Below are 15,614 nucleotides of genomic sequence, written 5' to 3'. Positions count from 1 at the left end.
GAACCACTAGGGGATGCAGAGTTGAATCTCAACAGCCCCTTTATTAAGCATGACTGTGAGGAGGTGATAGGGTGCAAAGGGGCGTATGGTGCAATTTCAAAGATGGTTTGATGAGACATATGAGCTGGTGGCCTCCCAGTGCTAGAAGCTGGGATTCTAATTAGGGGAGGACAATGGTAGGCAGAAAGGAGAGAGGAGAGATTTCCCTGTCCTAAACTGATAAGACAGGGCTCCCAGCCTTCTTCCTGCACCTCCCTAACTGGCAGGGCTCCCAGGTTTCGGCCCAGGTGAGCAGAGTCACCACGATCACACAACCACACAGACTAGTGCCAGCGAGGACCTGCAAGAGCACTTTGTTCTCTGGGAGGCAGATTTGTTTTTGCTGCCCTGAGGCCTAGGGTGGTGGCCTCTACTCCTCCCTCCCCTCCTCCCTACTTGCCTCTCCTTCCTCAGGCAGACAAGCAGACACATACGCACAAGGCCAAGCAACTTTTTTTAATTTAAAAAAAAGTAATAAGGAAAGAAGGAGCAAAAAGACTGGGTGTGCAAGTCTGGGCCACTGAAAGGGGAACACTGCCCAGTCTCTGCACAGCACGAAAGCTCTCGGGAGGTCCAGGGTTCAAGGCCAAAACCTCCCTCAACCCCCAGGCCACATACCTCTGGGGTGCCTGAGAACTGTCCCCTCCCTCACCCTGACACGGTCTCTCGGTGTGTGGACAGGGAGACTCAAACTCACCACCCCCCCAAGCCCCTTCTAGGGAATGCATTCACCAGGCAATTTCTCCCCCCAACCCCCATGTAAAAAAGGTTTTTTGGATGCTTTCCTGCACTTTTTACCATAAAGAGGGGTGAGAGAGGATGGGCTGCAGGGGGAGGAATCGACTTAAAAACTGCTGCCTAGTCACACTCCCAGTTTCCCTTCTTAGAAATCCAACCAGAAGTCGATGGTTCCCTCCACACACACAAAAAAAAGTCTGTTGCTTTCTCTCTCCTCTCTTGCCACCTTTTCTGCCCAAGCCTGGCTCTCTCCTCTCTGTCGGTTCGTCTTTCAGCCAGTCTTTCCCTGCTTCAGATTCCTGGACTCCTTCTCACTAACGTCTCTGGACCTCTGTCACCCGTTTTAAAAAACGGGGGGATGAACTCGAGAAGTGGGAACCCTCACCACCCAATCTCTTTCTCTCTCTGCCCCTCTCTCTCTCTCAACACAAACACACACACACACACACACGCACACATACACACACACACACTCCAGCGACCTCCAGATGTTCCCGACCGTGCGGCCATCTGCTGAGATGGCTCAGGCGCTCCGCGGAAGGGGGCAGGGACCCGGGATGCAAGAAGCTGGGAGCAAGGCCGACTGGAGTGGGCGGGAGCCGCGTGCGCACTTTTGAGACGCTCCCTATGGTGGAACCCGGGCTGGGCAAGGGCTCTGCCGGCGGGCGGGGGGCGGAGCGGGGAACGCGCCGGGAAAGGCCGGCACTTTGGCGACACTCCCTAAATCGCCCGGCGGCTGGCCAGAGCCACCACTGGGCGCGGGGCGGGCGGGGGAGCGCCCAGCGGCGGGCGGGGGCCGGGGGGCCGGGGGACCGGGGGGCGGGCTGCGCGGCGCTGAGAAAAGCGCTGGCCAGAGGGCCCGCGATCGGGCCGCCTGGGTGAGCGTGCCGAGGCGGCTACGGCGCAGGCTTCCAGGTGGGTGTGGGTCCCCGGGCGGAGAGGGGAGTCCGCGCAGCGGGCGAAGGACAGGATCCCCCCCACCCCAACCTCGCAGTTCCATCCCGCGAGCGGACGCCGCTGGACCCAGGGGCGGGGCCGGGGCCCCTCAACTTTTCCTGGACCCAGGGCGTTGGCAGCGGCGGCCTGACGCCCAGGACTCGGCCAGAGTAGGGAACCCGGACCTAGAAGGGGGCTTCCAGGAGACAAAGGCTGTGACCGGGGGCCGTGGGCGTGGGCCGGCGCCTCTGGGGTCTTTGTGCGGACACGTGCATCTCGCGTTTGTGGGTCTTTGTGAATTTGGTCCGGGGACATGCATCTGCCTGTGCTTTTGTATGTCCGTGATTTGAGGAGGCTGTTTTGCGCCTGTGTCCACGTTTCGTGGGCCCGCGTTTGGTTGTGAGTGCTGGTGGGCGCATCGTTGTGTCCGCGTACGTGGTCTGTGCCTGTCGACGTGTCTGGGTTGGGTGTCCGTGGAGTATGTGCGCGCCGAGAGCCAGACACCGCCCCAACTCCTCGCTCCCCTGCTGTCCACCCGGGCCCAGACTTGGCTTCAAACTTTTCTCCTGGTTCCTCGGCAACAGCGCCCGTCCTCCTCCCCCTGCAGCCCGGGCGGGGGGCGCTGGCAGCCCTCCCCTCATTCACCTCCAGGGGTCCTTAGAGCCGCGAGGGGATGGGATAGGATTGGTGGGTGGGGCAATCGGCAGCTCCTGAGGACTGACCCGCAGAGCGTGCCGCACACGCCAGCCGAACCGGCTGGGAGGAGAGAGGTAAGCAGCCGGTCCTGGCCCCCGATCGGGGGCTGAAGAGAGGAGAGGAGCGGGCAGCTGGTGTTGCCCGCCCCACGCTCCTCGGAGAGAGTGTATGTGACCGAGAGAGATGTGTCTGCTTGGCGGAGAGGCCAGCCACTGCCCCCGGCTCCGCTTTGAGATCCGCTCTCCGTTTGTATCCTGCCCCGGGCGGGGGGCGGGGGCGGGGGGTGTCGAGCCCTCCAATACCGTAGGTGAGAAGGCGACGACGGCTGCCCGCGGCGCCGGCTCCCGGGACCTCCAACTGGGCTGCTGGGAGGAGGAACCTTGCACACACTATAGTTTCGAATGGGATGTCCACTGGCCCACAATATGGCACTGGGCAAGTTGCTCAGCCTCTCTGAGCCGCAGTCACCTTGTAATGGAAGGGGGTGAGAACTCCCTCGCGGGGCAGATCGTGCGGTGGTGATAACCAACGCAGGCAGGGACGGCCTGAGGTGCAGTGCCCGCCCACACTTGGCCTGGGTGAGGAGGTGACTCAGGAGCTTCTGATCCTCCCTGCCTGCTCTACCCTTCGGATAAGTCCAGACTTGCAGAGCTCAGGTCTGACCTGAGAAGGAGGGCTCAGGCTGCCGGGAGCCTCCTTTTGATCCTGGGCGGCACAGATAACCCTAACACCTTCCCTCCCCTGCCCCTACCCCCCACCCGCCCCAGTCTTTAACCTAGAATTTTGCTTGATGCTGCAGACGTGAAGGATGGGCACAAGCCACTCGCCTCACTGTGGGCACTTTCCTTTCCCTCTTTGGGCCTCAGTTTCCCTTCTGGAAAGGGAAGTGCTGACAGCCTCTCTCCTCCCTTCCTGTTCTGGCTGACTGGCTGAGATCCTAGAACCTGGAAACACTTTGATATTTAACACCTCCATTCTGACTTGACCAGTTCCCAGGCACTAATTTGCTCTTTTGAAGAGGGAGAGGGGAGGTGGCTTTGAAGTTAGGTAGGGACGAAGTAAGGTGGGCTGGAGCCCCTGCAGCCCAGGAAGGGAAGGCTGGAAAGCAGCAGGCTGGGGAAGCCAGGTGAATACACCCGGGAGGGAGGCAGAAAGTATCTCCCACAGAGGGAACTCCCCTGCCCGGCTCTGTGTGTTCTGAAACAGCGCAGGGGTGGTCAGCATTGTGGACTGTCAGATGCAAGGTTGGAGAGGGAGGGTTGGAATTCAACTTGAGGCTGGGAAGGAAGGCAGGGGCCAAATATGAGGGCCTTGAATGCCAGACCTAGGAGCTGGGATTTAGGCAGTGGAGAACCGCTGGAGGGTTTTTTAAGCTGGCATGACAGGGTGGGGTTGGTAATTCTAGGAAACCTTCCTCTGGCTTGTGGGTGGTGCTGGAGCCTGGGAGACCAATCTGGAGGCTAAGTGCTCCAGCCTCTTAGAGTCAGAAGGAGATTTTCACTTACTTCATTGCTTCCTAGCTCTGTGGCCTTAGCAAGTAACTCTACCTCTCTGATTCTCAGTCTCCTCATCCTTCAAATGAGGTTAGTAATTCCGGTCTCACTGATCTGTTGTGAATGTTAAATAGGATAATGAATTACATGTGCTAATAAAATGAGAAGAGGTTTGTAGTCTGTATTACATCATGCAGACATTTGTTGGATTGCACTGACAATAGAAGGCAGAGCCAGCATCTACTATGGTTCTAAACTTGATATCACCCCCCGGGAAAGCCCTAAGTATCATGCAAGCTTGGACCACTGGTACCCTCTCCTAAGCAGAGGGAAGCTTTTTGCCTAGGACATTTCACTCATCTGGCTTATCCCGTTCACATGGCCAGGCACCACACAGGAGAGGAGATGGACGGTCAGATTTGGAGATGGCCACACAGCACAAAGTGTGTTGTATCTTGACGGGGCCACCCAGGGGCCACTGAAGCCCAGGGAGAGGGTGACCTTTTACTGGATGACGGGCAGGTTAGACTGGGAAGACCTCACAGAGGAGGTGACTTTTTTTTTTTTAACATCTTTTTTGGAGTATAGTTGCTTTACAGTGTTGTGTTAGTTTCTGCTGTATAACAAAGTGAATCAGCTATGTGGTTGCCCACTCTCACCACTATTATTCAACATAGTTTTGGAAGTTTTAGCCACAGCAATCAGAGAAGAAAAAGAAATAAAAGGAATCCAAATCGGAAAAGAAGTAAAACCATCACTGTTTGAAGATGACATGATACTTATACATGGAGGTGACTTTTGAATCGAATGAGTGAGAGTTTGCATGGAAAACAAAGAAAAGAAGGGTGTCTCTGTCATCTTCATCTGAGGGAACAGGCTGTGCAGAGATGTGGGGCCCGATGAATAAGACAGGCCTCTAGACTGGCAAGCTGTCTTTGCAGGATAGGTTTTAAACCAGGAGCAGTGATGGGGTCCTGGTCTTCCGTCGGGATTGTACTCTGGTGCCCAGCAAGGCCGGCAGTTGGAAGCAGAGGGCCAGGAACAAGGCTGTTGGAGCAATCCAGGCCAGGAGGTCTCCTGAACCTGACCTGCGCAAGGTCGGGGGGTGAGGGAGGGGAAGACAGTGAGCCACCCACCCAGGGGTAGCTGCTGAGTCTCATTCTGTCCTCATTCTGTCACAGGTGACACAACTGCTTCAGCCTGCTTTGGCCTCTGCGACCTTTCCAAACTCCCTTACCAACTCCCTGGTAGAGCCTGGTCAGTGCTTGTAGCCCAAGCGGGACCCTGGATGGTGCACTGGGAAAGAATCCAAGGAAGAATCCATTTTGGAGTCTTCTCTATCCTCTGCCCCTGCCTTGCTTTCAGATCTGCTGGTGTCACGGCTCCTTTTTCTTTCCTGGCCCCTGAAATCACCCATTAGGGGGCAGGAATCCACATGCAGTGAGCACCAGTGTGTGCCAGGCCCAGGGCTGAGTCTTCACTTTACCTTGTGTAATCATCCCAGTGGCCTGCTGGGAGCAGTACTAGGTTTCTCACCATGTTACAGATGAAGACTCAGACTCAGAGGGGAGAGGGCCTCCTGGCAGGTGAGGTATGGTGGGGCTGGAACCGGGTGCGCCTGATCGTAAAACCCATTTCCTCTGCCCCACACTGCCTGCCCGTGTGTCCACACATGCCTCAGACCAAAGGGAACTTGCAAAGCTTCAGAATGGAGAAAATAGTATTGGGAGCCTTGTCTATTTCCCTGTAGATTATCCTCCAGGGATGATGTCATGGAGGAGGCTAGGCACTGGGTGTCAGAACACCTGGATTCTGAGTCCAGCCTCTGACCTCACTGGCTGTGTGACTCTGGGCAGATCACTGAACCTCTCTGGGTCTCTACACAGCTGTAAAATAGATACAATGCCATGTAACCTGCTGATCTTGCAGGGTGACTGAACAGATAAGAGTTGAGGAGGCATTGGGAAGGTTGAGAGGTATCCTTTGGGGAGGTGGTAGTATTCTAAATGCCTGGTATATCTTCATATAGTCCCTGCTCAGTGCCAGACCCGGCACTCAGCCCCAAGGACATAAAAGTGAAACTAACCCCATTCCTGCCCACAGGAGGACAGACAGGTAAGTGTAATTATAGTCCAGCACGATCCACACATGCCCATTTGTAAGTTGGGGCACAGCCATATAAGGAGCATTGGATCTGGAGCTCAGACATGTAGGTTTGAGACCTGGTTCCTCTCCTCCTCAGCTGAATGTCAGTCTCTTTGTCTGCAAAGCAGGGACAGTAATCCCCATGGTCAAGGGTTGTGGTGAGGCAGAAACGAGATGCTGCTGTAGAAGTGCATGGCGAGCTGACGTGTTTGTACAGATGTGCGGCATTAGTGCTTCTGTTGGGGGAGCCGGCCCGCAAGGCTCCGGGAGTTTGGCCCTGACGTTCTTTTTGCCTTGCGTTTCCAGAACTGACTAAGCCACTGGGGGCCGGGACGTTAATGGAATTTCCACCTGGGGATTTCGTTGGCGTCAGCTTGAGGGAGCTCACGATGAACATAAGTAGGGTTGGAGGCATCTCAGCATGGAGCAGCCGGTGGAGACAGAGCCCGTCTCAGGTGGGAGCTCGGCCCCCTGCCCACCTCACCCCTTGGCCAGGGGCTCCCCCTTGAAGTTGTGGTGAGGAGCTGGGAAATCTAGGGGCCAGAGATGCTGGGATACAGCACCACGGGCAGGCAGCTGGAGCCAGGAGGACCTGAGCTGGAATCCCTAACCCCAGGGAGCCCTCCTCAGAGGAGGAGGGAGGTTGGGGCCTTGTCAGCAGGCACCAGCACGGCGACCAGAGGATGTTAGCACAGGTAGTCACAGACCCGCCGGGTGCTGGCACCTCTTTGGGTAGTTGGGAGGAACAGAACAAGGAATAACACGGTCATTGCCTTCAGGAAGCTTAATAAATCATCACCATCATTGTCTACTATGCATTCAGCACTCAAGGCGTGGCAGTTGAGCTGACTATTTCACACGCTGTCCCCTATGCTTTCACCAACCCTGTGTTGTCACCCCTGTTGAGGACACTGAGCCTCAGCAAGGTTGAGACGTGCCCAAGGCTAGTAGGTACAGAGCTGAATTCACAGCCGGGTCTGAGTCCCGTGGTTGACTCTAAATTCTGGGCTCTTCATTCATCCAGCGTGTTTGCCGGGCCTGCCAGACCTGGCTCTGGCCCCAGGTGGGGGAAGGGATGAACAGGTGAAGAAGGCAGGGTCACTGCCCCGAGCTGCTCACACTTCAAGTCAGGAAACGGGCGGGTAAATGACGGCAGAGAATTTACCTAGTGTGTGTCTGAAGGAGGTGTGTTGATAGTGTGGTGTGAGAGGCCCAGGGAGCAAGGAAAGGAGGGGGGCGTGGCCCAGGAGCCTGAGTGGACAGAACGGGCTTTGTTCCACTGGCAGGGCCAGGGGAGGCCTGGGGATGCGGCAGTTCTGGCAATAGTGTGAGGCATCAGAACCCAGGTCCTGGGTCCTGCTCTGCCGTTTACTTGCAATCACTGCCCGTCTCTGGGCCTCAGTTACTCGTGATCTCTGAGGGGCCTTCCAGCTCTCCAGCCCTGGAATTCTCTGAGTTTGGAAAAGTATGAGCAGAGGCTGAGAGTTGTCCAAAGGCCACCACCATAGGTTCAAATCAAGAGGGGAGTTCAGCCGAAGAAGGGAGGAAGGGGGGGACAACTTGCAGATACCTCTGTGCCAGAGAGAACTTGATTTCTGTAGGTAAAGCAGAAGTCAGGTGGTTTTTGAGAAGGGGGATGCTGTAGCCAAAGCTGTTTTAGAGGTTCTCCTAGCAGGGTCTGGAGTGTCACAGTGGGGAGACCTGCCTGGGGCCTGTTAGGGCCACACCGCTGACTCTTTTGACCTCACGGGCCATCTGTAAACTTTCCTTAGAGTCACAGTGGGCCCAGCAAAGAATAACTCATGGCCCTTGCCCAGAGGACCTTATGCTATATCCCCCTGACCAAGGGTGGGTACAGTTACTAAGCCTTTGTCCTGCTGCTCTTGTGTTCTATAACCTGGCTGATCAGTAGATGCCTTTTATCTGCAGGTCAGGGTTTGGAAAGTAAGTGATGTATCCTGGGCCAGAGATCCTCCCTGGCCTTCCATGGTGAATACCTGTCTGCCTTTCCCTTTCTCCCGAGGGTAGATCACAGGGTCCCAGAGGGAGGGAGGGAGGCAGAGCCAGTACTACACAGAAAAGAAAACTGAGGCTCCAGGAAAGAAAGAAAACTGTGAAGGTCACACAGTTAGTAGCAGATCCGGAACTAGAGTCCTGATCTCCTGGGTCTAAGGCAGGTGCTAGTGATCTTGTTATGAGTTGTTCTCCTGTCCCCGTTGCAGATTTGTAAGCCCCATGAGGACAGGGGCCCTGGGATCTCCCACCCTGACCCCAACATACACCTCACAGGGCCTAGCACACTGCCTTGCACTTAGCGTTTTAGTGCTGTGGTTGATTAATTCTGTCTGCAGTGGCTATGGGTATTATAGGTAGAATGAAAAGGTACAGTGTTTCCATTATGTGGCTTCTACCCCTTGGGGCCTCATTTCTCTACTGGGGCATTGGTCTTCTCAGTCTAATCTTCACAGCCATCCTCTCTGGGCCTGATAGGACCATCATTAGCATCCCAGGTTCACAGCTGAAGGAACTGGTCCAGGTAAAGTGACTTGCCCTGTTCACACTGCAAGTTGGTGTCCAAGGCCTTCTCACTCTCTAAGAAGGCCTTTCCTCTCCGTGGAGCTGAGGCTAGTGGTTTTTGTGAAGAGGAACTCACATTACTCATCCCTTCCCAGACCCAGCAGCCCTGTTGAGAAACAGCATAGTCATAGTGTGGCTTCCTAGGGAAGCACTGCTTTCCAGCAGGGCAGTGGTAAGAGCTTTGTCATGTTTGATACATATTTGCTGGAGGAAGGAGCAAGAGAGATGGGGTCAGGCCCACCCACTTATCCCCACCCCACCCGCTCCCATCTGTGGAGGGAGGCAGGGGGTCCCCACTGCACCCTTTGCCTGTGCTGGGAACCCTGCTTGGGTGCCTTACTCCCACCGTTATGTTTCATCCTTGTGACAGGCCTGTGAGATGGCTCTTAACATCTCTATTTTATAGATGAGGAGACTGAGGCTCAGATTGTGGCTAGCCAAGATCAGAGAAAGCAGAGATGGCCATGAGGCAGTCCTATTAGGAAGCTTCATTACTCAGTGTGTTTTATAGATATTTTTTACTATAAGAGAGGAAATAAGAGGAGAAAAGGAGATTAAGACATGGTTAAACCACTCAAAGTTCTACCATCTAAAGAAAGACCACTACTGGGTTGACATATTTTCTTCTAGACTTTCTAAAATTACGATTTACATTGTTTTTTTTTTAATGCATAGTTATACTTTTCTTAGCATGCAATTTATCCTTATGATCTCTAGCATTATGGCATCAGCCCCCTCCTCCATGAGGTTGCAGACTCTTCTGAGCATTATTTTTATTGACTCCATAAGATCCCTAGGAGATTCCACAGGCATCTTGAGTGGGCTGGAAAGCCTGGTCCTGGAGTCAGGAGTCAGAGCCTGAGCATCGGCGGCCATCACCTCACTGAGGACCCAGGGACAAGTCACTGCATGCTCTCTGGGCCGCAGCTTCCTCATCACTAAAGTGAGGGATTGCATGCACTGCTCTGCAGCCCTCACAGCTCAAATGAGCAAAGATCTTTTGGAAATTATCAGGGGCTGTGCCCCCGGCAGGGGTTTTCCTTATCTTCCCTCAGTTTCCTCCTGGGAAAGTTCTGCCTTCCCCTTGGCTCCTGGATCTTTTGCTCCAAGCAGCAATGCCAGGCCCCAGCGTCTCGTGAGACACTCACAGGAAGGCACCCCTCCTTATGTTACCCCAAAGGGGACATTGCCTCTAAGCAGAACAGGGGCACTGACCCTCAAAGACCACTAGCCCACACCTCTGCCTCTGCCCCCTTCTGGGTCCAAAGTTGTGAGGCATCTCAGAGATTTCTTCCTTCTCTTCTCCCAACAGCCTTGGACGGCCCTGAGAGGCCTCTGAGCTCCGCTGTGACCTCAGGAAAGCCCCAGAGCCACTGAGTGTTAGAAAGCTCGGTACCTACCTGTCCCAGCAGCCGATGGCAGCTGGAGCGTGGCCCTAGGACTCTGGATGCTTAGCTCTTCTTTCCCCAGCAACACACAGAAGTACACGTTCCACTTGAACCAAGCCAGTTATGAGGTTACAAAGGCCTGAGTTCACCTCCTGGCTCTGCTACCTTCCTCTTGCCACCCTCAGTTTCCTCCACTGTAACATGGACATAAGACTGCTTACCTCCTGGAGTGACGGGATGGCATAAGGGAACATGTGTCCAGCACTTAGTGAGGGCAGGCTCTGTCACTGTCAGCACTTTCCACTTAACGTCCAGGCCTAGCACAGAACAGGGGCCCAGGGAGAGGTGTCCAGTGTGCAGGGCTGAGCAGGGACATTGTCCACGGTGCCCTGGGAGCATCACAAGCGCAGTTACCCAGGCGGGTCTCAATCTGCACTCCTGCTCCCTCTGTATCAGCTGTCACCACCATTGCCTCAGTGGCTCAGTGGTGACCACTCAGCATGTGTGCACAGCTCTTCACAGTTTGCATTGCACTACAGTGAGAGTTGCGTCAACATATGTGAGGAGGGCAGGCAATACTGCCTTGTGGTACAGAGGACGAAGCCGAGGCCTGAGAGGCCCCCTCTCTAGAAGGGGAGGGGAAGCGTTGGGCTGTGTTACATAAGCAGGAGCTCATGAGGGGCCATTTGGCACTTAAGAGGCACATTGTATAATCACCTTTGGGAACCAAAGGGTAATCTTAGGGCCTTTTTGTGCGTCTTTGGTGTTTGTTTAAACCCCAGGAAGGGTGGGTATGAGCCGATCAGCTTAGCAGGGAAGAGGAGGCCCTAGGTGGTAATGAACCCCTGCGGTGAGAAGCTCACCAGGGGAACAAAGGGGGTGTGAGGTAACTTAATATGTTCCTTTCAGTTCCAGACACTGGAACACTCTGTCCTGCCTCAATTGGGACCAAGCCCAGGATGCACCTGGGCCGGGTTTAATCCTCAAATTGGACTCTACAGCAGCAAGGGGCGGGAGAGGAGGGGCCCACATAGGGGGGCAGGGGAGAATAGCCCCCCTTCTCCCTGCCTGTGCTCCGAGCCCAAGTGCAGATCAAGTGGCTGCCCCTTTAAAGTTTCATGTAAGGCTAGTAATGCTATCCTGCTGCGCCCTCCACACCCACTCCCAGTCCACAAGGTGGGCAGGTCCCTGGTCCACCCCTCCCTGAAGACCAGGGGGAGGAATAGGTGGGGGGAAGATGGGGCAGGGGGGCAAGGGTGCAGAGCTGAAGAACCTGCTAGAGTGAGGCTTAGTTAGCGCCTTCTATCTCCCGGGCTGAGTGGCTGCTGTGCGGAGGCAGAGTGTAGCCACAGACTGTCCAGTTAGAGGCTTTCACTGCTCAACCCTCTCTCTCCTCCTCCTGCGAGCGCCACTGTCCGAGGAGCTACAGACGTGCATGGGTATGAGGACTGAAGGTGACAGTGTACATGTAGTGCCCGGCATCAATGGCAGCTGCTGGTACAATTGTCCAGGGAGAGAAACTGAAGCCAGGGGAGAGGCAGTGGCTTGCATCATAGCCTGTGTCGGTGGGAAGAGCCCCTCTTGGACCCCATCTCTCCTGCCAGTCCTGCTGGAGGCAGCAGATGAAAATAGAGGAATTGGGACTGAGCGGGCCTGGGTTCTAATCCTGCCCTGCTTTTTACTGGTTTGGGGTAAAACCCTTTTCCTCTCTGAGCCTCTATTTCTTTATTTGTATAATGGGGGAACCAGCCCAGCTGCCTGCCCTAGGTTAAAGGAAGGGCCAAAGAGGTGTAACAGCTCTAACAGCTGGGGGGCAAGGCAGGTCAAGGGGGAAGGGGCTTGGCACAGGGTCCCCAACTGGAATGAAGGATCCTGCCTCTGGAGGCCAGGCCAGGTGAGAGGGCTTAGGACTGTGGACCCAGCCACTGTTACCCACAGAAGGAGTGAGGTGGGGACAGTCATTGCAGACCCCCCTTGCAGGAAGAGGCCTCTGTCTGGGAAGCTGGAGTGCAGGTCTCAGGCATGGCTCAGCCACTGCCAAACCACGACAGTGAGCAATGCTTCCTCTGTATGCCATTGGGTTCCACTCCCACTTACTTGTGGCCATGCATGACTTTCTGAACCTCTCTAAGTTTCAGTTCCCTCTTCGTGAAGTGGTGACAGCATTGCTGACTTGCAGTTTTTGTGGTTGTGAGGGTTAAGTGGGACCGTGCAGGGAGGCAGCTAGCACAGCACCCAGCACATAGCACCCAGCACGTAGCACCCAGCACGTAGCATATGCTCAGCAGAGGTAAATGGAGTACCCTAGCCCCTAAGCTGTGACCCCTCTGCAGTAGGGCCTGGGTCAAGATGAGCCCATGAACCCTAGACCCTCAGAGCTGGAGAGGCCAGCCAAAGACCCATCCTGTCCAGTGCGTTTCCAACTGGGTTCCTTAACATCCAAGGAAGGCTCCAGGCCCTCACCTTCACTTCAACCACAACAGGCCCACTTTCACCTGCTAATCTTGTTTAAGGAAGGGTTCTCCTGCTTCCAGTTTAAAATCCAGCCATCTGGCCTAACCCCCTTTACCATACAGATGGGGAGACTAAGGCCAGAGAGGAATAGGGACTAGGAACTGTATAAGGAGGGGTATTCAGGGAAAGCGTCTGGGGGCACTGAGGGGCTGGTGGCAATTTGCAGCTGTGCCTACACACATAGGCTGGTGTCTCACGGGGTGGGTTAGAACCATCTGGTATGGGGTGCCTGCTGCCAGCCCTCACCTTTAGCTCTCTTTCTAGCCCACACCATGCTGTGGCCCCTGCTGCTGTTGCTGGCCGCCGGTGAGGCCCAGACGACCCGGCCCTGCTTCCCTGGATGCCAGTGTGAAGTGGAGACCTTTGGCCTCTTCGACAGCTTCAGCCTGACGCGGGTGGATTGCAGCGGCCTGGGCCCTCACATCGTGCCCGTGCCCATCCCCCTGGACACAGCCCACCTGGACCTGTCCTCCAACCAGCTGGAGACGGTGAACGAGTCCGTGCTGGCAGGCCCGGGTTACACCACGCTGGCCGGCCTGGATCTCAGCCACAACCTGCTCACCAGCCTCTCACCCACGGCCTTCTCCCGCCTTCGCTACCTGGAGTCGCTTGACCTCAGCCACAACGGCCTGGCCGCCCTGCCCGCCGAGAGCTTCACCAGCTCGCCCCTGAGTGACGTGAACCTGAGCCACAACCGGCTCCGCGAGGTCTCCGTGTCCGCCTTCGCCACCCACAGCCCGGCCAGGGCGCTGCACGTGGACCTCTCGCACAACCTCCTCCACCGCCTCGTGCCCCACCCCGCGCGGGCCAGCCTGCCGGCGCCCACCATTCAGAGCCTGAACCTGGCCTGGAACCGGCTCCACACCGTGCCCGACCTCCGGGACTTGCCCCTGCGCTACCTGAGCTTGGACGGGAACCCATTGGCGGCCATCGGCCCAGGGGCCTTCGAGGGGCTGGCGGGCCTTACACACCTGTCGCTGGGCAGCCTACAGCGTCTCCCCCAGCTGGCGCCCTATGGCTTCCGTGAGCTGCAGGGCCTGCAGGTCCTGGATTTGTCAAGCAACCCCAAGCTCAAGTGGGCAGGACCCGAGGTGTTCTCAGGCTTGGGCTCCCTGCAGGAGCTGGACCTGTCAGGCACAGGCCTGGTGCCCCTGCCCGAGAAGCTGCTCCTCCACCTCCCAGCGCTGCAGAGCATCAGCGTGGGCCAGGGCGTGCAGTGCCGGCGCCTGGTGCGGGAGGGCACCTACCCCAGGCAGCCTGGCTCCACCCCCAAGGTGGCCCTGCACTGCATAGACACCCAGGAATTAGCTGCCGGGGGCTCTGATACCTTGTGACGAATGGTGTGGCCTGGGGCCATGTAACAGACTTCGCCCTGGGCTCCCTCGGGTCCTGGGTAATTTATATTTTAACGTGCCAATGCCAGCAGGGACGCTGCAGGCCTGTGTGGCAGCATCATTGAAAGAGAGGCTTTGGACCTGGGACCCACACCCAGGAGCAAGGTTTTGCCCGTTTGTCTATGTTGCTCCCCAGACCATAAGCCGAGGGTCTTCGATGCCAAACCAGACAGCAGTTCCCTGCTGTCCTTCCCTACTTGTCCCCAAAGTGCCTTCCCTGAGGCCTGGACCAACCTGACCCATGACAGGAGGAGGGAGGGCGGGAGGTAGTGCTGCGGGGCAGAGGTCCAGCCACTCAGGCATGGGTTTCTTTTACGACACAGCCCTCTCTTTGCTCTGGGCGTGTGAGGCCTACTTCATCCTTTTTTCTTCCCCTAGAACTCTGCATAGAACTTTATAGAAAGGACTGGAGAAAAAAATCTAGTCCACCTCCTCATGTGCCAGATGGGGAAACTCAGGCCTAGGGAAGGAAAAATGCTATTCTGAGGTCCTACAGTGGCAGAAGCGTGGATGGACCCAATGTCCAGCCTCCCAGCAGGGCCCCTTTGCACTTTTCTCTCTTCTCTAAATCATGCCCTCCCTCTCCCCTTTCTGGGCTCCCCCTTGCTTCCAAGACTCACATCCTGCCATTTGTGCCCTTTCCCTGTAATCCCCAGGAGGAGAGGCCTCTGGGCCCGGTAACCGGCTGTGGCACAGGCTAAGTCAGTTCACCTCGGAGCCTCTAGAAGCCTCAGGGATACCAGTCCCAGCCCTGCCAGTTTCCCACTCTGGGGTGGGGTCCCCCAGCATCAAGAATGGAAATGCGCCCATTGACCCCTGAGGTACTGCCTCTAGATGCAGTCCTGGAGCCCCTCCAGGCCCTGAGCTCCTGAGCTCCCTCAGACCCCACTGGCCCTATGCCCGACAGCCCAGCTCATCCTACTGAGAATGCAGTGAAGGAGGTAAGGGAGACCCCACCCATGTTTATGCTCCGCCACCAGGGTGGCATCTCAGCTTCCCAGCCCTGGGCTCTCTCCTTAGTATGGGGTTAATAAAAGTTGTTGCCTTTTTAATGGACTGTCACTTTCGACCACCCCCCCACCCCCCACCCCCGTCAAGGTCCCTGCTGGCAGGGGATGGAAACATGCCATTTGTAAAAGAAGAAAGACATTGCATTTGTTCGCTTTTGTAATATTGTGTCCTGGGGATGGGTTGGGGGAGGAGGCGTTGGGTGAAAGCCAGCCATACGTGGCCATGTGGGCGTCAGGGGGCTGGTCCCACAGGGACACCCACAGGACAATGAGAGCTCTGTCCTCCCCCACCGGCCCTACCCAACACCTGGTCCTTGGTTTAATAAACACTATAAAGAGGCCCTCTTCCCATCATTTGACCAGCATCCACTGACATTCCCTAGACTGGGCCCTGGGGCCACAAGGATGAATTGAGACAAGCTTGTTCTCTCTGAAAAGCCCAATAACCTCCCAGGATTAGGGGAGTGAGGTGACGTGAGGGAGGGAGTTCCTCGGGGGTGGGTGGCACCTTTCACTGCAGCTAACACTGCCTGCCTTCCTTATTTCCCCTCTCCCTGACGCCCCAACTCCATGAACTTGTCAGGCCCTGCGTGCCTCTGCCTTTGCTCAGACTGTTACTCTGGGACCTGGCCCTTGCCCCCATCCCTGCCTCTCTACTCCTTCCCAGCCTAACAGACCCAGTTC

The 15,614-nt window shown here is 56.1% G+C and overlaps 1 protein-coding gene across 4 annotated transcripts; it reads left to right on the top strand.

Moving 5' to 3' along the window:
• The first annotated feature begins 1,619 nt into the window (after positions 1-1,619).
• On the top strand, positions 1,620-15,275 carry TSKU (tsukushi, small leucine rich proteoglycan). 4 transcript variants are annotated; one of them, XM_061202831.1, is made up of 3 exons: positions 2,463-2,483; positions 6,354-6,502; positions 12,791-15,275. In XM_061202831.1, the coding sequence occupies exons 2-3, from the start codon at positions 6,469-6,471 to the stop codon at positions 13,858-13,860; spliced, it is 1,104 nt and encodes a 367-aa protein (XP_061058814.1). In that variant the 5' UTR covers positions 2,463-2,483; positions 6,354-6,468; the 3' UTR covers positions 13,861-15,275. The 4 variants fall into 4 exon arrangements, with proteins under 4 accessions (XP_061058815.1, XP_061058817.1, XP_061058814.1 ...); XM_061202832.1 differs by lacking the exons at positions 2,463-2,483; positions 6,354-6,502 and adding an exon at positions 1,620-1,692; XM_061202834.1 differs by lacking the exons at positions 2,463-2,483; positions 6,354-6,502 and adding an exon at positions 1,771-1,883.
• The last annotated feature ends 339 nt before the right edge of the window (positions 15,276-15,614 follow it).

Source organism: Eubalaena glacialis, chromosome 10 (assembly GCF_028564815.1).
Source record: "Eubalaena glacialis isolate mEubGla1 chromosome 10, mEubGla1.1.hap2.+ XY, whole genome shotgun sequence".
In the NCBI taxonomy this organism is placed as follows: domain Eukaryota; kingdom Metazoa; phylum Chordata; class Mammalia; order Artiodactyla; family Balaenidae; genus Eubalaena; species Eubalaena glacialis.
This window is presented reverse-complemented; position numbering and strand designations above follow the sequence as displayed.

Bases quoted from the DNA above. Each gene is read 5' to 3' on its own strand.
- TSKU (XM_061202831.1), top strand. From the start codon at position 6,469: ATGGAGCAGCCGGTGGAGACAGAGCCCGTCTCAG. The intron at 6,503-12,790 runs GTGGGAGCTCGG...CTCTCTTTCTAG, and splicing joins GGAGACAGAGCCCGTCTCAG to CCCACACCATGCTGTGGCCC.